The sequence below is a fragment of the Ahaetulla prasina genome, chromosome 9 (genome assembly GCF_028640845.1).
Source record: "Ahaetulla prasina isolate Xishuangbanna chromosome 9, ASM2864084v1, whole genome shotgun sequence".
In the NCBI taxonomy this organism is placed as follows: domain Eukaryota; kingdom Metazoa; phylum Chordata; class Lepidosauria; order Squamata; family Colubridae; genus Ahaetulla; species Ahaetulla prasina.
In genome coordinates, this window is record NC_080547.1 from 24,877,658 (window position 1) to 24,898,679 (window position 21,022).

A 21,022-nucleotide genomic window follows, 5' to 3' on the forward strand; every position below is an offset into this window, starting at 1 on the left:
CTGGACTAACTGAAGCCTCGGATGCCCCTCAAGGGAGCCCCATGTAGAGAGCATTGCAGTAATCCAGGCGAGGCGTCACAAGGCGTGGTGACTGTGCATAAGGCATCCCGGTCTAGAAAGGCGCAGCTGGCGCACCAGGCAAACCTGGTGGAAAGCTCTCCTGGAGACGGCCGTCAGGTGGTCTTCAAAAGACAGCCGCTCATCCAGGAGAACGCCCAAGTTGCGCACCCTCTCCATCGGGGCCAATGACTCGCTCCCAACAGTCAGCCGTGGACTCAGCTGACTGTACCGGGATGCCGGCATCCACAACCACTCCGTCTTGGAGGATTGAGCTTGAGCCTGTTTCTCCCCATCCAGACCCGTCGGCTTCCAGACACCGGGACAGCACTTGATAGCTTCATTGGGGTGGCCGGTGTGGAAAAGTACAGCTGGGTGTCATCAGCGACAGCTGGTACCTCACACGAAGCCACTGATGATCTCACCCAGCGGCTTCATGTAGATGTTGAACAGAAGGGGCGAGAGAATCGGCCCTGCGGCACCCCACAAGTGAGGCGCGGGCCGACCTCTGCCCCCCCGCCAACACCGTCTGCGTCCGGTCGGAGAGATAGGAGGAGAACCACCGATAAACGGTGCCTCTCACTCCCAATCCCTCCAGCCGGCGCAGCAGGATACCATGGTCGATGGTATCGAAAGCCGCTGAGAGGTCTAATAGGACCAGGGCAGAGGAACAACCCCTATCCCTGGCCCTCCAGAGATCATCCACCAACGCGACCAAAGCCGTCTCAGTGCTGTAACCGGGTCGGAAGCCGGACTGGAACGGGTCTAGATAGACAGTTTCCTCCAGGTGCAGGGGAAACTAGCACTGCAGTTGCTATTAGATCCACTGTACTAAAGATGCTGGCATGATCCTTTTAAATTGGGTGCCTGTTGGGAATAATTCCAAGGAAGAGAAAAATAATTGACAGAGCTGAGGTCTGTATGTGGAGAGAAAGGCTAAGCATACCCCTGGACTTGGTTTAGACCAAAATCAAACTGTCATCTATAAGTGTTGGTTGGGAAGCAAATGAAATCCCCAGGTCATAATATCAGCCTGCAACTGTTTTAACTACATCATTTGCATGATGATGTCATGACATACTGAGCTCACTTTGATGTCACTGTGGATTCTAAGTGGGTCTAGACTGCCGTCCACAAGTTGCAAGCTGGACATCCGTTCTTTCAGCCTTCTCTTTGGCCAACAGTGCTTGACAGCTTACTGGTAAGGACTACACTCACAGGTATCTTGAGGGCACCAATGAAACTGATGGCTTCTCGGTCCTCCCCAGAGTCTTTGGCATGTTCCACCATGTCAATGATGTTTTCTCGGCTGTTGGTAGACACATTCAAACTCCCGTCACTGATGGAATGTCCTGCCTCCAGACCTTTCTCATCAGAACTGGTCTCCTGTATAAAAACAAACATATATATATATATATATATGACTTATGTGTTTTTCACACTTATGACCATTGCAACACCTCCCTGGTCATGTGATCAGCATTTGGACACTTGGCAACTGGCATGTACTTATGACCGTTGCAGTCATAAGGGGGTCATGTGACCACCTTTTGGGACAAATAAAATGTTTTTATTCCCAGATAAAACTTACATGGTGAAGAGGAGGGCTGCAGTCAACATCTTCTGGATCTGAAAGACATGGAAACAAAAAGCGTATTTCATTTGAAATTAACAATTTCTCCAACAGATGGCAAAGTAGGGGCTGCCAATAGGTGTACAGGTACATATGGTAGATAAGGAAACGATACATAATAAACAACAAATTCAGTTAGGATTCGGGTGAGGTCTCCATGAAATTGGAGAGCAAAATGGACATCGCCAATGGATTCACAGTGAGTCAGCATGCTTAGGAGGGCACTGAGTTTTCACAGGTCCATTATCTACCTTTCCTGGTAAAATACATGGGGAAATCCCATTGGGGGGCAAATCACTTAGGGTTAGGGTTAGGTCTCCATAAATTGTCTATGGAGATTCTCGTGAATTCTCATGGATGAGAAGTGAAAGAAAAAACATCTTGGGTTTCCATGAATTTGGAGAGCAATATGGACATCACCAACGGATTCTGAGCGCATGGCTATGCTCAGGAGGACGCTGACTTTTCGTGCCTGTCTTATCTATGTTTCCTGGTAAAATACATGTATCAAAGTAATTTTCTGGCGAAGAATGCAGTGATGTTCTTACCTGCCACTAGGTGGTGACAGCCACTTAAATAAACGAAGCCCATGTAATAAGGAACATTAGAAACCCTCATTCAACTGAGCTGATTTCATTAGCACATCATCAAGATATTTCTCCATGTTTATGTTATGACAATTATGGCTTGTATGATCCAAAATGTGAGAATTACTTTTCTTTAAATCTGTAGCATTTTTGTTCATTTTTTTTTTTGCAATCAGTTTCTCAAAACTGATTCAGCCTGACACAATGTGTTATGTACACATATTTAGATTAAGTATTATATACCTATCATTTATCTAGCAAAAACCCTAGTTTTAGTTAGATGACATTCATTTGAACTGGATATTTTTTTTTCTCCCCTGAATCATATTAAATATTTAGCGCTGCAGATATTTCAGCTAAAAAAGTAATTTTCAGGGTCAACCTCTGCTGAAGAGGAAAATTAAAGGTTTTAACCCCATTCCACACATTTTTCACTTTGGGATTGGGGAGGAAGTCGGTTACAATACACCATCCTGGGAATCCTGATTGCTAGAATTAAAAGTTATCTTTTATTCAGAAGATACTAGGCTAGAGGCAAGGAATATTAACATGACTCTGAACAGGCTCTGGGACAATATCACAAAGCACCCTTATGATAAAACTTAATCTGAGCAATTGCAACGTTCCCAGCAGGCACAGCTATTTAAGAAAAACAAAGCAGCAAATCTTTTTACCCCAGCAACAATGTCATGCCACTGTCACTTTCCATCACCAAACCACCAAAGTAAATCTCATTTCCTATCGTGCAAAATGTCTAGTTTAATGAAAAGAAGGATTGGGGTGACATGATAGCAGTGTTCCAACATCTAAGAGAATGCCACAAAAAAGAGGGAATCAACCTATTCTCTGAAGCACCTGAAGGCACGACAAGAAGCAATGGATGGAAACTAATCAAAGAGAGAAGCAACCTAGAACTAAGGAGGAATTCCCTGACAGTTAGAACAATTAACCAGTGTTACAACTTGCCTCTAGAAGTTGTGAATGCTCTAACACTGGAAGTTTTGAAAAAGAGATTGGGCAACCATTTGTCTGAACTGGTGTAGGGTTTCCTGCCTGAGCAGGGGGTTGGATTAGAAGACCTCCAAGGTCCCTTCCAATTCTTGTATTGTGTTGTGTTGTGTTCTGTTCTGTTGTATTCTATTCTAAAAAGTAAATGGTTATTTTTCAGACAAGACTTACATTCAATGAGGAACAGGAAGCAGAAAACACCCATGAAGGCTATAATGATTCCAGGTACAATGAAGGACAGTCCCCACGCCTTGGAGACCCAGATGCCAGCAATCAAGGACCCCAAGATGTTTCCGACAGATGTGTGCGAATTCCAGATGCCCATGATTAAACCTCGCCTGGCAAGAAACAAAAGACATATTATAAATTTCTGGTTGTTGTTGTTTTTTTACTTAGTTCTCAGAGGCAGATGGGAACCCACACATTATGGTTCAGCACTTTCGTGCTGAATTGGTTTCATGAGATCTCTCTGGCAGTTTGGACCAATGCTTCATCCTAAAGGTAAACTTCCCAGAATTTTTGACTGACAGCTCCCACAATTTTTTACCACTGACCATGCTGGTTGGGGCTGATGAGAACTGATGCCCCAAACATCTGGATGGCACGTATTCATTTTGCATTAAATTAATTTTTTTTAAAAAGTGAATTAAATTTGTGTTCTGGCTCCAGCTCTGTCTTTCTCCTGTATCTTATATCCTTTATATAACATTGAAAGGCCAAATGCAGCTCTAGGGGCTGAAAAACTGGGGCAGCCTTGCACCCATTTGAAAGCCATGCAGTTTAATGGATAACACGCAGTTCAGCTTGGGTTTGAGTGATCCGGGTTCAAATTACTTCCCAGCAATGACGCTTTATCAGCTGGTTTCCAATGAACCATGATCAGTCATCTAAACCATCTCACAGAGTCACTGCAGAGATCAAAGAGGGCAGGTCTCCTTTAGGGCAAGGCCAGCATACAAAGTATAAGAAGATACCAGGAAATCAATCAAACCACTGTCCCATTTAACTGCACAGGGTTGCATTTCCTGTCAGTGTGGGAACAAATCAAAGACTTCCTTCTAGGGATGAAGATGAAGCAATCGAGACTGGAAAGCAAACAACAATCTGCAAGGCATGAAGAAACCAAACTCACTTCCCCTTTCCAAACCAGTTGCCGACACAGGTCACCACCGACGGCCAGCCGGTTGTCTGAGCCAAGCCATTCAGGATCTAATAGAGGGCACGAGAGGGAAAACCAATTAACTGCTGAAGGACATGCTTTTTACATGTATGCATTCGCTCTCTCACACATATGCAGACATATACAGGTAGTCTTTGATGTACGAGCACAATTCATCCCAACATTTCTGTCGCTAGGTGAGGCAGTTGATCAGTGAATTTGTCCCCGTTTTACAACTTCCCCTGCCAGTTATTACGTGATTTACTGCAGTTATTAAGTCAGCAGCAAGGTTATTAAGTGAATCTGGCTTCCTCATTTGCAAAAGGTGACTACGTGACCCCGGGACGCTGCAACCGTCATAAATATGAGTCAGCTGCCAAGAGTCTGAATTTTGATCACATGACCATGGGGGGTGCTGCAATGGTCATAAGTGTGAAAAATGGTCGTCACTTTTTTCAGTGCTGTTGTAACTTTGAAACGGTCACTAAACAAACTGTTGTAAGTTGAGGACTACCTATAAAGCTGATTCTAGAGAGGGAGGGCTTTTTAATCTTTTGCAAGGAAAAATACTCTAAATCAGGGGTCTCCAACCTTTGCAACTTTAAGACTTGTGGACTTCAACTCCCAGAATTCTTCCGGCCAGCTTTGCTCTAAATATCTTGGAACGTCCTAAAGATTAACATGCGATGACAGCAATGGTGGATTGCCCCCGGTTTGGACCAGTTCTTGCAAACCAGTAGTAAAACCGGGGGGGGGGGAAGGTTCCACTCATCGACCCCGACGTCATCAGGAAGCTTCTGCACATGCATACACAATCCCACTGCAAACCAGTAGTAAAGGTAAGTAGAACCTGGATGACAGCATAAACTTTCAAGAAGCAAGTAAGAAGTTATGTTGTGGGCCAACAGAACTGTTGGAGGAGAGAAAAAAAGAAGACGGGGAAAGCAAAGATGAGGCCAATCCCCCCCCCCCCACACACACACACAGTGACCCTACCTGACTGAGTAGCTAACGAAGTAACCAGACGGAAAATGTGTGATTGGAAAAATGTAATCATGTCAAATCACTAAGAGAGTTGTTGGCAATGGGGTGGAAAAACTTGGGACTTCTTGCTTAACAGGCTACAAAAATAGCAGGGAGTGGATCGCTGTGTCACAGCCCACTGGAGCTCACAGAATGATGCTCTGGAGGGAAAAAGAGGGAAGGAAAAGGGCTGTAGATGCGACCTTGATCTGAAAAAAAAAAAAAAGGCAGGAGATCTAGAACAGGGGTCTCCAACCTTGGCAATGTTAAGCCTGGAGGACTTCAACTCCCAGAATACCCCAGCCAGTTTTGCTGGCTGCAGTATTCTGGGAGTTGAAGTCCTCCGGGCTTAAAGTTGCCAAGGTTGGAGACCCCTGATCTAGAAAACAGGTAGGAGGTGGGGAGATCTCTAAAAAACCAGTTAGATATTGCAACTGTCCTCTTGGTCTCGGGCCCCAGATGGGAAAGTTAGATCAGGATATTAGCTATCTGGTTTGGTCTGGTTCAGGGGTCTCCAACCTTGGTCCCTTTAAGACTTGTGGACTTCAACTCCCAGAGTCTGGGAGTTGACTCTGGGAGTTGAAGTCCACAAGTCTTAAAGGATTCACACAATTCTACTCTATAAAATCCCATTTACAACTCTGGGAGTTGAAGTCCACAAGTCTTAAAGGGACCAAGGTTGGAGACCCCTGCAATATAGTAACCCTGTTGGAAAAAAAGCTGACCTAAGTTCAATCAATGTCTGGATGGAAGCTGCCTGAAGACCTAACCAATCTTGCCAAATCATGATTTTACCAAGCTGTATAACAGGATTCACACAATTCTACTCTATAAAATCCCATTTACAACTCTGGGAGTTGAAGTCCACAAGTCTTAAAGGGACCAAGGTTGGAGACCCCTGGTCTGGTTTATATCAGCCAATGCTTCCCCGCCTCCCCTTAACATGGCTGGAAAGGGAGCTTGCTCAAGACCACTGCACTGGCCAGCACTGGGTTTCTCAGGGGTTTCTAGGTCAGAAGTCTCCAACCTTGGCAACTTTTAAGACTTGCGGACTTCAGCTCTGGGAGTTGAAGTCTGCAAGTCTTAAAGTTGCCAAGGTTGGAGACCCTTGTTCCAGGTGGTTATCAGTCTGATGAAGCAGCCGTGGCAGATCTTGGTACAACTTTCAGGGTCTACATGGTCCCTGCTTTGTGGTGGCTGCAGCACTCTTCCTCCTCTTCCTTTTCCAACAGCTGCGGTTGAGTGACTCAGCAGGAGCTCTTTTGCAGCAAGTGACAAGCATCAAACGTCATTCCCTTCTTCCTCAACCAGCCTTCTCCTAATGCGCCCCACCCCCTCCAAACCTGCAGCTGCTGCCTTTGTCAAATCCTCAGCTCCTTCCTGCTTCTTGTTTCTACATTGCAATAGACAGCAGAGGCCATTTAAAAATGGACATGGCCTTATATGTGTGGCTGCCCTTTTTAAGTGTACGGTGTGGGTGGCCTAGTCTCTGGACCGTGCATAAGGCCATCCATCCAGGGGTGAAATGCAGCAGGTTCTGAAAGGTTCTGGAGAACCGGTAGCGGAAATTTTGAGCAGTTCGGAGAACCGGCAAATACCACCTCTGGCTGCCCCCAGAGTGGGGTGGGAATGGAGATTTTGCAGTATCCTCCCCCTGCGACGCCTACCAAGCCACGCCCACCAAGCCACACCACGCCCACCAAGCCACGCCCATAGAACCGGTAGTAAAAAAAAAATAGATTTCACCACTACATCCATCTCCTTCTTTCAGAGCTCAGTGGGAAAAAAACTCTGCACTTCTTCCTGTCTCAAAGTTCTCTTGGAGGTAGAAGACCATCAACGCCTAACAGGCCTAAGAAACACGTCTTCGTTGTTGCAGTGTCTGCTCTCTGGAACAACACCCCCCACCTCCACCCCCAAGAGATTCACTGGATCTTATTCCAAAAATTCTTAAAAGCTTAAAATGATCAGGAGCTGGGGGTGGAGAGATGCTGCCTAGGGCAGCAGTCACCAAACGGTGGTCCATGGACCACCGGTGGTCCGTGAGAAAATTTTGGTGGTCCGTGTAGTAAGAGAATCAAAATGAGAGAGAGTGGGGAGGAGAGAGAGAGAGAAAGAGTGGGGGGAGAGAGTGGGGGAGAGAGGAAGAGAGAAGGAGAGAAAAAGAATGGGGGAGAGAATGAGTGGGAGAGAGGGAGAGAGAGAAAGAAAGAAAGAATGAAAGGGGGAGAGAGAGAGGAGAGAGAATGAGTGGGAGAGAGAGAGAGAAAGAGAGAGAAAGAATGAAAGGGGAGAGAGATGAGAGAATGAGAGAGAATGAGTGGGAGAGAGAGAGAGGAGAGAGAGAGGAGAGAGAGAAAGAATGAGACAGAAAGAGTGGGGGAGAGAGAGAGAGATAAAGAGAGATGACAGAATGAGAGAGAATGAGTGGGAGAGAGGCGGGAGAGAAAGAGAGAATGAGAGAGAAAGAGTGGGAGAGACAGAAAGGGGGGGAGAGAAGGGGGAGAAAGAGAGAGAGAGAGAGAGAAAGAGAGAGGAAGGAGAGTGCCTGAAGGACTCCATCCCATCACTGGGAGTCCAGGCGCTTCAGGAAGCGGCATGCTGGATTCGTATTAGTGGTCCACGGGATTTAAAATTATGAAGTTGGTGGTCCCTGAGGTCCAAAAGGTTGGGATTCCCTGGCCTAGGGAATGATCAGGTACAACTGTGGGGAACCCACAGCTGCATAATGGCAGAGGGCAGAAAAATAAACTCAGAAAGAATCCTTCCTAATTTATCAGGCCGCAAAAAGGGATGGCAGAAGATCGGTACTTTCAGATTTGCAAGGCTCTGTTTCATCTGGTTGTGTTTCCACTCTGATCTACTTAGAAAGGCTGACAAAAGATCTGTCTTCTGCCAAGCCCTGCATTTGAGTGGGGGGTGGGCAACTGTAGGTTACATGAGGTTATTTTAGAGTTTGGAGGGGAGTGTGTGGCGTCTGGAGACTGTTTGTTTCCTTTGGTTTATATTTTTAAATAAACAAATTGATTGGTAATTAATGTAGGATGCTGCCCAGTCACAGTAGAATGGGAAGACATATTATACATAACATCAAAATAGGCAGCATTTGGAGTTTTTAAAGAGGAAAGCAGCAGGTTTTGGTCTGACTTCCTGATAGTTTCAACTATAGGGTTTGTGTTGACAGGTGGCACAATCTGGCCCACATCCCCAGAGTGAAACAACGAGGGGAAATGATAGAATGATTCATAGGATGAGTCTCAGGTGTAATTCAATGGAAAACTGGTTATGGGACACCAAGAGTATTTTAATTATGGGCTGCATACAAACCACATGTTTTGCTACAATTACTATCATGAATTAGACTAGTCCAGGGGTCTGCAAATTTGGCTCTTTTAAGACTTGTGGACTTCAACTCCCAGAGCTGGCTGAGGAACTCTGGGACTTGAAGTCCACAAGTCTTAAAAGAGCCAAGTTTGCAGACCCCTGGACTAGGCGAAGTGAATTATTTCATTCAAGGGATATGTCATCACCATCTTCTACTACTCAGTCATTATTATCTTCAGTGCTTTTTCTCTCTCTCTAAATAGACAACTTTTTTCTAGCTTTTAAAAAACCCATAAAGCTTCGCTGGCTGGGGAATTCTGGGAGTTGAAGTCCGTCAGGCTTAAAGTTGCCAAGGTTGGAGACCCCTGCCATAAAGGAAGACATAGAGGAAGATTCCACATTGCCTTTGATCACAACCTTCATTCAATTTCAGTTTTTTAAAAAAACACAAAGCAGGCAGATAAACTTAAGAGAAAAGCCACAGGGGTCACTGCTCTCACAAACAGGAGGGTATATGGAAGGAATATTCCTGAATCATGATTTTTTAATTATAAATAAACATAGGACTAGAATGGCCAGACACCATCTGGAAACACCTCATCCAGAGCGAGCATGTGGCTCATATATACAAATGAGCCTTGGATGGAAAATCAGATTCCATCCCTTCCCTAATTCTTTCCAGGGGCTAAATATATCTGCTTTCTCTTTGTCCAGCCTTTAATGCATGTGACTGCTACACCCACAGACCAGAACATCTCTATGTTCCAGTTTCCTATGACGCAGCAAGGATAGGGAAAACCCGCGAGAACAAAACTAAGCTGCAACCCGAGGCATGGAACCAAGAAGGGCAGAGAGGAAGTGTGACATGCCCATGCTTAAGAAAGTACTCCTCTGAAGTTGGGCTCTGGCACTGTCTTGGATGAAGATACAAAAGAGCCTCGAATGAATGATAGCAATGATGGCCACCAATACCTGATAAGACACATGGTTAAAAAAGAAGACCATCTCTTCTTGAATGCTAGACTTGTTTTGGTTCCTGATGGGAATTTGAAACAGAGGTCCTTGGTTGCTTTCGTTGTTGTTTTTTTCCTTTCTTAATGGTAGAAGAGAAGGAGGAAAAGGCATGAATGGGAAACCTTGGATGAAAAATGCCTCAAGATGCTGGTGCACAATTTGAGTAGGGTTGACCACAGCCTGCCCACCCCATAAAAAATGTGGAGAGAACTTGATTAGCAGAGGAGATCAAACTCCTTACCTGTACAAACACGAAGTACCATAATTGATGGATATTCCAGAAGTAGCCCAATCCAAATAAGGCAGTAAATAAACCACTCAGCAACATGCCTCCAGAAAGGTAGTAGCGCAGAGGAAGACGCTCACCGAAAATCCCGCTGTGGGAAAATAGAATAGACAGATTGTTAAATCACAGTCTGCTATCACAGTTTCCTATCAGTGCAAAATTATAGAATCCTGGAGCCAGAGGAGGTTTGAAAGTCATCAAACCTTAGCTATGTGGAGTTGGGTTGATGTTTCATGCAATGCCATGATTTATTTCAGTTAGGTTTATTGACCTAATTGGTGGCTCAACAGACTAAAGCAGTCTGTTATTAACACAGCTGCTTGCAATTACTGCAAGTTCAAGTCCCACCAGGCCCAAGGTTGACTCAGCCTTCCATCCTTTATAAGGTAAAATGAGGACCCAGATTGTTGGGGGCAATAAAAGTTGACTTTGTATATAATATACAAATGAATGAAGACTATTGTTTAACATGATGTAAGCCGCCCTGAGTCTTCGGAGAAGGGCGGGATATAAATTCAAATAAATAAATAAATAAATAAGCAATAGAGATTTGGTTCTAACATTAGCAGCATTGTTTCACCAACCAAAAAAGTTGGGTTTTCCTATTACGCTAAGACGGGGTCTGCAAACTTGGCTCTTTTAAGACTTGTGGACTTCAACTCTCAGAGTTCCTCAGCCAGCTTTGCTTTGCTGGCTGAGGGACTCTGGGAGTTGAAGTCCACAAGTCTTAAAAGAGCCAAGTTTGCAGACCCCTGCACTAAGGCACTGCATGACTCATCTGATCCTGGCTGAGTGTGATTTATGGACTGAGATACCTTGACTGCAAGACAAATTTTGAACTATGGTGAAATATATTGTTTTCAATTGTGTCATCTTCAGAAAACCACGAACACAAGGTGAGATTACTGGCCCCAGGCCTTGTTACAGTGTGGTTGTCTCTCTGCTCCTCCTATGTTTCGTCCCGGGCATTTGTTAGCCAAAATGATACTGTTTCTGCAGGCAGATGCTTGTTACGCCACATCAACGAGCAGATTTGTTTAAACCCCTTAAGGACACGTCCTAACTTCACCTGTGCTTTCTTTCTGTGTCAGAGCTAAAAGCTAAACTGTTTTGCCTTTGGGATTAAGGAATTGGCCTTGTACACACAAGTTAAAACGGAGAGAAGGAAGGAAGGAAGGAAGGAAGGAAGGAAGGAAGGAAGGAAGGAAGGAAGGAAGGAAGGAAGGAAGGAAGGAAGGCCTCAAAGACAAAATGAAGATTAAAAAACACAACACAATTTGAACTGCAGTTGATGAGAAGGAAACTGGGGTTTATTGTACATCATGCAGGCCTTCCATCTCTAAGCCAAACAACTTTCTCTTTAATCAGCCTACACAATTGTGACGTTATCAATAGCCTTCCAAATACCCTATAAAGCTCTTTAATAACCACTTTGGTGAGCAAAGGGTCTGTTTAGTTCTCAGTAAACAGAATCTATCATCTTGACAAGAGTCCTGTTGACATTTCAGGCTCTCCATTAGCCGATTTCTTATCTGCCTGGCATTGTAACCCCAGTTAAGGGGAATTTTCTATCTCTGAACTACTTTTCTGCAGGGCAGAGAAGGGGTTGATTGCTCCTGAATGTGGCCTACAGTTGTCATGTAATCAAACATTATAGATATGTCCTAAGAGCACCTCTTAGATCACAGGATGTTTTCAAACCGTCAACTTGAGCCACCAAATCAAGGTGCCAAGTTGCTGACGCTCTCCATGACAAATTGTTGAAGCAATTGATTATGGAAAGGCCCTATCAGTAAAAGTCAACCAAAAACAAACCTTGATGACAAATGATGACAAAAGAAACAGTGAAACGATCGGTAACAAACTGCCTTGCTAAAGCAAAGTCCAATACAAATGTCTTTATGAAGGAAAACACCACCCTGAGTGCAGAGAGGCTCCAGACCAGCATTTCTCCACCGTGGCAACTTTAAGACGGGTTGACTTCAACTCCCAAAATTCCCAGCCAACAGAAGGGAATCTATTTTTCCCACAGTGATTCTAATTGCAGGGGGGAACCAGATGTCCAATGAGGTCTGCAGTGGAAAGCAAACCTGAGATCTATAGTGCAGGGGTCTCCAACCTTGGTCCCTTTAAGACTTGTGGACTTCAACTCCCAGAGTTCCTCAGCCAGCTTTGTGAATGGTGCTGGTGGAAACTTTCTTTTTCTTATTCTTATTTTAGATCTTGCGTCCTTGGTCTTCCTACTCCTTACTGCTTTTCTGAGCATTGCAGAGCATTGGTTCCCCTGAAATACATACCTGATATACATCCCAATTGCATAAGCAACCAAGAAAGCATTGTCCAGGGCTCCAAACAGTTCCTTATAGTTATCCTGATCTGGGGGGATAAAACCACAGCAAGCATATGTTATTTAGAGGCAGAGGAAGTTTATAAGAGGGAATAATCTTTGTGATTTCAGGACTAATCCTAAGTAAGACGGAAATGTCTATGTGATTGCAGGGCAGATTTAAGAAAAGGTTTTTAGATGATCTGACATCTGATTAAAAGTAATACAGAAATGTGTTTAAATTTGTGAAATTTAAGAAATTAACAGAAGAATTATTAATGATGTTTTGGGGAATTAAAATATGGGGACTAGACCACTTAAATATTAATGGGATGGAATACAATTTTTTATTAGATATGTGCAAATAACTATTAAATTTAAGGAGAAGAAAATATATTGTATAGAATACAATAGGGGATGAAATTTGAAATACGCTTAAGGATGTACCTGACTGATAATCTGTTCACAATGATTTTTTTTTACTATTAAGTTTATAAAAAATAAAAAACTTTTTGCAAAAAACAAACCAAATCCACAGTATGCATTGAAGGTCTTTTATCAAACAGCAAAAAAAGCAATTTACAGTTTCCAGAACTTAAACAGGTAGTATTTTTTGGGGGAGAGTGGAGAAAACCCTAGGAACAAGGCTTGCCTCCCAAAGCATTGGGGAAAAAGATGGGACAGACTTCCCACAATGAAATGCATCCATAAAAAGCCCATGTGGTCCTTAGCTTTGTCTTCTAAAGTCTGATTCTCAACTGCAAGCATGTGTTTAAATAGATTGATTTGCACCTGATTTCCCCCATTCTGGATTCGGCAATAAACACTTTGCTGCCAAAAGACATTTGGTCAATCACCAACTTTTCTAGTTCAAAAGGATTAGAAGGCAAGGAGCCCTTTTTCCGGGGCTGTAGTTTGGTTTTATAGGATTTGTTTTCTGATTCCATATGTTTACAGTATTACTTGGTTGGATGAAAATTAATAATCAATCCTCGTTTTAAATCTGCACAAGATTAAAGCAGGATCCAAACTGATGAGACTGACTCAAGGCCATTGCTTCTAAAGTGCTGAGTGAGTAGCAGCTTCAGATTAGAATATCTATTTGAAATTGTATGACCCTTGCAGGTAGCATGCAATCTCTCCCACTTTGGCCTAAAAACGCTGTGAAGCTGCTCGAATTGCTGAAAGAGGTTAGGGTAGCACAAAATTAAATACTTGCTAATTTCCAGCTCTCCAAAGTCCAGGACACTTTAGGTCAGGGGTCTCCAACCTTGCAACTTTAAGCCTGGTGGACTTCAACTCCCAGAATTCCCCAGCCAGCTTTGCTCACTGGGGAATTCTGGGAGTTGAAGTCCACCAAGCTTAAAGTTGCCAAGGTTGGAGACCCCTGCTTTAGGTGGCTGTCAACAATATTTTAACAAAGTCAAGATTCAGATCGGTCATTGCATCAGAACACTCGTAAGGATGGACTCTACTGGTTCAATGCTTAAAGTGATGATAAAGGCTGCCACAAATGAGCAGTCCGACTTCTGAAAAGGATTTCTGCTATAGCCCCAAAGCTGTAGACAATGCCTTAGTAGATAAAACACTACTCCAATTTTTCAGACAGGAAGAAGAACTTTGGAAAAGACGTTGAAAAGACAAGATCACCCACCAAAGAAGAACAGGGCTTATGTTTCCTTTCCACCACAGCTGGAGATGCCAGGACTGCAGGAATGACGAAAAGATGCTCTCCCCTAAGCTGCAAGTCCTCCCCATTTCACAGTACTTTAGTCTTCAGTTATCCAGCCTTCTTGTCCTACAGCAGTCTGATGACCCAAAATGATTGTGGGTTTGATGGAAAACAGATATCAAGAATATCTTACCGAAGGGTTTCCAGTCACACCACGTGGTGCTGTTGGACGCATTGTTTGGCCTGGATCCCAGTGAAGAACAGTTGTAATGCAGTTCGCTCTGATCAAAGAAAGAACAGAGAGCAGATCATTCAGCACTGACATTGAATTTTAGGAATGTGAAAGGACAAATCTGTTAACAAGGAATTTATAATCTTGGGAATTGAAGAGAAACAGGGGAGGCAATATGTGTGGTAAACCGCTGACTATTTCCTGAGAAGTAGTACTTTCTCTGGTCCAGGGTTTCTCAACTTTAGCAATTTTAAGATGTGTGGACTTCAACTCCCAGAATTCCCTAGCCAGTATGCTCTAGCCAGGGGTGTGAAACAGGCAGCTGCGATGCCGGATGCGTCATGCACAGACCACACCCACCCCAGCTCTGTGAATGGGAAAAACATTGTGAAACGTCATGTGACAGCAACGTGACACCAAGAATTTGACACCCGTGCAGTCTATCCATGGAGATTGTTGACAAATATAATAAAGACCTTGATCTGAATAGCTAATGAGTCTCTCATCCTTATATGGCTAAAATACACTTTTCCACTCTGGGTTTTACTGATACCTACCTTTACAATGCTAATGGGTTTCCGTGAGAGGTGAAAAGCAGTGTAGCACAGGAACGTTAGCACCAGAATTAATCCCCGGTACCTATGAAAAACACACATGAGGAGGATGAGAGGGACATTACAGAAGGAGGTAAATCAATGACTACTTCATAGTAAGGCTGCCTCAATTCACAGGAATGTATAAATTGTGAGTCTTGTAGGACTTAAGTCTTAATGGGAGAGTAAGTTCTAACTATTTGTTTTCATTTTACCCAGTTCTTTGTCCTGACTCCACCCACTTTTTTAGCACCTGGCCTTCCATTCAAAATTGCAGCTCCTAGTCTCTTGAACGTTGTATACCAGTGTTGGTGAACCTTTTCGGCACTGAGTGCTGAAACGGGAGGTTGCGCGAAGACCAGCATGCACGCGCTGGAAACCAGAAGATCATCTGATGTGCGCATGTGCCCGCTTCCGGTTTCTGGAGCTCCCGCACGTGTGAAGTCCAGCTGGCCAGCACGCCAGAACCCGGAAGAGCAATGGGCGATGGCTCGCATGCCCAGAGAGATAGCTGTGTGTGCCACTTCCAGCACACACGCCATAGGTTCGCCATCATGGTTGTATACCAATAAAGGACACGGCCATGATTCTCCAGAGTATCTAAGGCTTAACTCCTTAACAGAGGCACCCGCAGAATTAAGGTTTAAGTAGCTTCCTAAAGTCCTCCAATAGTAGGACAGCTTGGATCCAGATTCAATATGGCTGCTTAGGGTGAAGTGATGCTCTCCAAAGAGTGAAATTCTAGAGCTAAGTTAATAAAAAGCAGGGGACATGTGATTTTTTTTTTTGTTCCTGTTGGGAATTGGAAACAGTTCATGTTCTAATGGCTATGCCTCTTTGCTGCCTTAATTTAGGCTCTGAATTCTCCTTCAGTTGTGCATTGCAAGCAATGTTCAGAGTGCCGTTTTCAAGACAGCTATTCCCAAGTATTTTTGGAAAACCTTTTTAAAACTTACCAACCTTTCAATCAACCCAGCATTTCAACACAGGTGAACCAAAGGTCTGCTTAAACCAGCACTCTATGAAATAATTATGTCCACTGCTAGCAAGAGTGACATCATGAATCTCTGGCCCATGCTGTCAATCTGGTCTGCCAGGCTGGCACATCCAAATGATGGGTCCTTGGTTCTGCCCCCCTCGCACCCAAAAAACATAGCCTATAAATCAATTCTTTAGAATTCAACATCCCAGGTCCACCTTTTGCTTATACCATGCCTTGATTGTCTTTCCTTACAGTCATTTTTTTTAATACAAAACAACTTATCTCAGGTTTATTTAAATCTTAACTGTTTGACAACCAACAAGCAACATCCTAGATTTTGAACTTTCTCAAATAAAACCATCACTGCAATTATTGTTTTCCCTACTCAGCATCCTTATTATTTCCCTTACTTGCAGTCTTGCTATCTAGAGTGACTTCCTTGCAATGGGAAAGATGTGGTAGCCTTACCATGATTGGGGGTGGGGGTTGGGTTTAAAGGATTATTTTTGGAGAGTGGAATGTAGATGTTCTCCCTTTCCTAAGATAAGGAATCTAGAATGCTCAACCTAACACTACAAGTCAAACTGCTCCAGAATATTTGGTGCTTTTTGGGATGGAATAGAGATCTGGTTTGTATTAAATTGCTTTCTTCTGCTGGATTCGGATATCAGGATTAAATGAGGATCCTTGTGACTGAATCCATGTAAATGAGTACAAAAACTGCAAGCAAAGAGGAAAGATTACACAGTAGGTAAGCCAATTTGTCTGCCCCTTTCTATTTTCTTACAGAATGAGCAACAGAGTCTTTCCTTGTGAGGTCTTTAGTGTTCTCTGAGTTTCATAAACCAATCTTAGAGAGTACCAAAAACTCCACAATTCAGCTTGAACTACATATTTAGTATTTTCTTCCATTGGAATCTTTCCGTTCTCCAAAGCAAGCCAGGACAAGCAGATGTTCAGTGTCACATGGGGAGATGGAAATTAAACTATGCAAGGAAAGTTGACTTCTGTGTGCTGCAGAAGCAAAAGGAGGCTAGCTCCTGATTCCCTTGGAGAGAACAAATTTCAGCCACCCCTTGGGAGCTCTTGCTTATCAACTCTTTTATCTGATCAAGCAAGATAACCAAGAGACAATCTCTGAAAGGTAAACCCAGAGATGCTTCCCAATCATATGCAAAAAAAAAAAAAAAATTGAACTAAGTTATTTCTTCATCAGATAGTGCTGACAGGATCTTTTCAAGTGGAAGAGCAAATGCGAAAACAGAAATCAACTTCCTGTATTTAAATGATCCTCTGCTCCGGATCATAATACTGCTTTGTTTTATTTTGTTCTGATTTTTTTCAGCACAAAATTGGTTTTAAGATTTTTGAAATGCCTCTTGTTTGTTTAGCCACTGTGCTTGGGAACGGCTTCCGGATCTTAATGTTGATCCTGACTGTTTATAGCATTCAGTTTATTCAAAGTCAACATTGTTGAAGTAGTGGGTGGCTAGTGATAGCATCGGATTCGCTATACATTTAAGAGTGTCTCTTTTTTCCTGGGTTGGGGTCATTAATCCTATTTAGTCTTCACAGGAAATTGCAAGCTTGGCACTCTTTCTTCTTGCTACAATTGCTTTCACTTCTGCCTAGGCCAAATTGAGGTATTCAAATAGATTTTGGAGAAAACACAGCTTTTTAAAGAGCCCGAAACAAACTGATTCAGGAAGGATGTGGTTTTTGTACAGCAATACAGGTTGAAACCTCTCAGCCACATATCTTGCACATAAAGCCTTAGAGCCTCCAGAGCAACCAACTGATCACTGTTATTGTGACTGGAGAGGAAAATTATTAAATGCAGAGTGCAATTGTATGGATGGTATTTACTGTATATACTCGAGTATAAGCCGAGTTTTTCAGCACATTTTTTGTGCTGAAAAACGTCCCCTCGGCTTATACTCGGGTCTATACGGCTTATACTCAAGGTTTTTTTTTTTTAAGCCCCTCGGCTTATACTCGAGTATATACGGCTTATACTCGAGGTTTTTCTTTTTCACATTTTACGGACTGAAGCCCTGCCGGTGCAGTGAGAGGCGGGCGGGGAGCCGCCAGCCTTCTCAGCTGAGGGAGGGAGGGTTCCCCCAACCGGTAGGTGCCTCATTTCCCACCCTCGGCTTATACTCGAGTCCCCAGTTTACCCCAGTTTTTGGGGTAAAATTGGGGACCTCGGCTTATACTCGGATCGGCTTATATTCAAGTATATACGGTAAATACTTTAAATATTTAAGTACTTTCAAACATTGAAAGGACAATTGAATAAAATCAAATTTAGTTTTTATGCTGTCTCTGTCTACTTTCAAGGGCTACAGCCCCTAGTGGGCACTTAAAGGTCACCTACAGCAGAGGTCTCCAACCTTGGCAACTTTCAGCCTGGCGGACTTCAACTCCCAGAATCCCCCAGCCAGCAAAGCTGAAAGTTGCCAAGGTTGGAGACCTCTGACCTACAGGACTCTCATCAAACGAAGTTGACATACAGTTAAGTCCTCGACATATAACCGTTCAAAGTTACAGTGGCACTGAAGCAAGTGACTTGTGGCCGTTTTTCACACTTACGACCACTGTGGCATCCCCATGGTCATGCGGTCAAAATTTTAGACGCTTGGCAACTGACTCGTATTTATGACGGTTGCAGCGTCCCAGGGTCACGCGATCTCCTTTTGTGATCTTCTTGCAAGCAAAGTCAAGGGGAAAGCCAGATTCACTTAACAACGGGGGCAAGAAAGGTCATCAAATGGGGCAAAACTCATTTAATAACTGTCTCACTTAGCGGCAGAAATTTTGCGCTCAATTGTGGTCATAAGTCAAGGACAACCTCTAGTGTCAGGCCTGGAAACCATATTAAACTTTAGGTTTCCAGACGCTGCCACATTTTTATCTTGAGGGGAGGAGGGGGGGGGTTGAGGGGTATGGTAACATTCTTCAAGTGGTCAAGGTCGGATGGCGTTCACGTCTGCAGGAAGAGTGGCAAGAAGTTACTCGAATGAACTGGAAGAACGTGGGACCGTGTGATCATCAGAGGGGTCAGGGGGGTGGGACTATTGGGGTTTGTATAACTGAGGAAACGAATCCGGAACTTCAGTTTTGGGAATTGCACTCATCATGTGCCAGTCTCCTCATGCTAGTAAAGGACTCTGAGAAAAAGAAAAAATGCCTCTCTTTTACGCAGAAGAGGTATTTCTGGAACCTTGACATCTAGTATGTACTATAACTTCACATCAAGATGTTATTAAAACCACACAGTTTACTAAATCAGGGGTCTCCAACCTTGGCAACTTTAAGACTTGTGGACTTCAACTCCCAGAATTCTGGGAATTGAACTCCACAAGTCTTAAAGTTGTCAAGGTTGGAGACCACTGTACTAAACCACACTAAAATGCCAACGCAAACTCTCAAAACATCCATTATAGCAGAAATCCCTGAAGTAGTCTAGTGACTTGTTGGATGGGTGATGACTCAACCTGGTGCCCTCCAAAAGAATTGATTCCCAATCCATCATCCCCATCGATGGCCACGTTTCCTACAGATGATGGCCTTTCTCTTATTACTTCCCTGGAATGTTGGAGAAAAGTGGTGTGTCGAGGTCATCTTTTCAATAGTTCCAGGCTCACAATTATTCCTGGTTGGTTTGGTTCCCCATCTGTTATATACTCATACAGTATAAAGCCTTGTAGGAATCTAGGTCAGTATAACTGGGGCACCCTGATGCCTCTGGTAGTGATTGGTGAAAGCACAAACATTAACACTCCATTCATAATTTCATAGCAAGGCCAAAACTCTAGAACTTCAAAGGGTCAGCATCTTCTCTGTGCCAAGTATTTTCTTGCAGTCTTAAATACTACGTAAGTATCTATGGACAGGGGGGAATTTGATGGATTCGAGGCCTATTTTCCTCTTTTTTTACCTTAGAACAGGGGTCTGCAAACTTGGCTCTTTTAAGACTTGTGGACTTCAACTCCCAGAGTTCCTCAGCCAGCAAAGCTGTCTGAGGAACTCTGGGAGTTGAAGTCCACAAGTCTTAAAAGAGCCAAGTTTGCAGACCCCTGCCTTAAAATATTAAGAAGCCTTGCTGAGCCTACCCCCCCAGCTCGTTTTCACTGGCAGAGCATTCGGGCCACCTTAGATGCCTCCAACACAAGTGACATCAAGCTGGCCACTCCCACCCTGGCCCCCCGAGGTCAAACACAACCCTGATGTGGCCCTCAATGAAATCGAGTTTGACATCCCAGCTATATAGCATTGCTGGTTGTATTCCATTAACTGGAGAGAAAAGGAATGCAATTGTAATGAAGAGAAAAAGTTTTTTGTAAAGGAAATGCCTTGATTTCAGACGAAGCTTTTTTTAAAATCCAGTTGTTTGGGGCAGGGGTCTCCAACCTTGGCAACTTTAAGACTTGTGGACTTCAACTCCCAGAATTCTGGGAAAGCAAAGCTGGCTGAGGAATTCTGGGAGTTGAAGTCCACAAGTCTTAAAGTTGCCAAGGTTGGAGACCCCTGGTTTGGGGAACATGCCCTTACAGCCTGCAATGAATGGTATGGGAATGACCTTAGGAGGTAGGAGAAAGAGTTGCAGATTGGACAACTGGGGTGTAAAATATATCTCAGTCCAAAGAAGGAGAGGAGGACATGGAAAGCATTCCAGAAGGGATCCTCTCTAGTTTTCTGGAGAGTAAAAGGAAAAGAGAAGAGAAATACTTTCAGTCTTGCAAGATTCTGTTATTGGAATCTTATAATAAAGATAAGAGTTATAGTAATGCTCATGATTGGGCTTCTTGTTTCTACTACAATACTTCAACACAGCCAGACAAAACAATTTGGTGCAAACCTTCAATTAGAGGAAATACTAAAATCCTACCATCAAAACGACGCTATAGAGCAGGGGTCACCAACCTTTCGGATCTCAGGGACCACTAAATTTATAATTTTAAATCCCATGGACCTCTAATATGATCTGCCTAATGACTGGCTGGGTGGGCGTGGCAAGATGGTCATGTGACTGGGTGGGCATGGCCAACTCAATGTCACTCATGTCGAGGAGCACCTTGCCAGCATCTACTCGTTACACCTCGCCTGCCCACCTGCCCGGGCTC

At 43.7% G+C, this 21,022-nt stretch overlaps 1 protein-coding gene across 2 annotated transcripts in view; it reads right to left on the reverse strand.

The window, feature by feature from the left end:
• Window positions 1-21,022, reverse strand: part of SLC37A2 (solute carrier family 37 member 2) — a 43,285-nt gene that overhangs the window by 13,108 nt on the left and 9,155 nt on the right. For both annotated transcript variants that reach the window (XM_058194469.1, XM_058194468.1), the window contains exons 2-9: window positions 14,879-14,960; window positions 14,283-14,370; window positions 12,389-12,467; window positions 10,047-10,182; window positions 4,418-4,494; window positions 3,457-3,623; window positions 1,649-1,686; window positions 1,276-1,443 (exon numbers count right to left, since the gene is read on the reverse strand). In XM_058194469.1, the coding sequence (XP_058050452.1) occupies window positions 1,276-1,443; window positions 1,649-1,686; window positions 3,457-3,623; window positions 4,418-4,494; window positions 10,047-10,182; window positions 12,389-12,467; window positions 14,283-14,370; window positions 14,879-14,960 (835 nt within the window). The remainder of the gene's footprint in view (window positions 1-1,275; window positions 1,444-1,648; window positions 1,687-3,456; window positions 3,624-4,417; window positions 4,495-10,046; window positions 10,183-12,388; window positions 12,468-14,282; window positions 14,371-14,878; window positions 14,961-21,022) is intronic.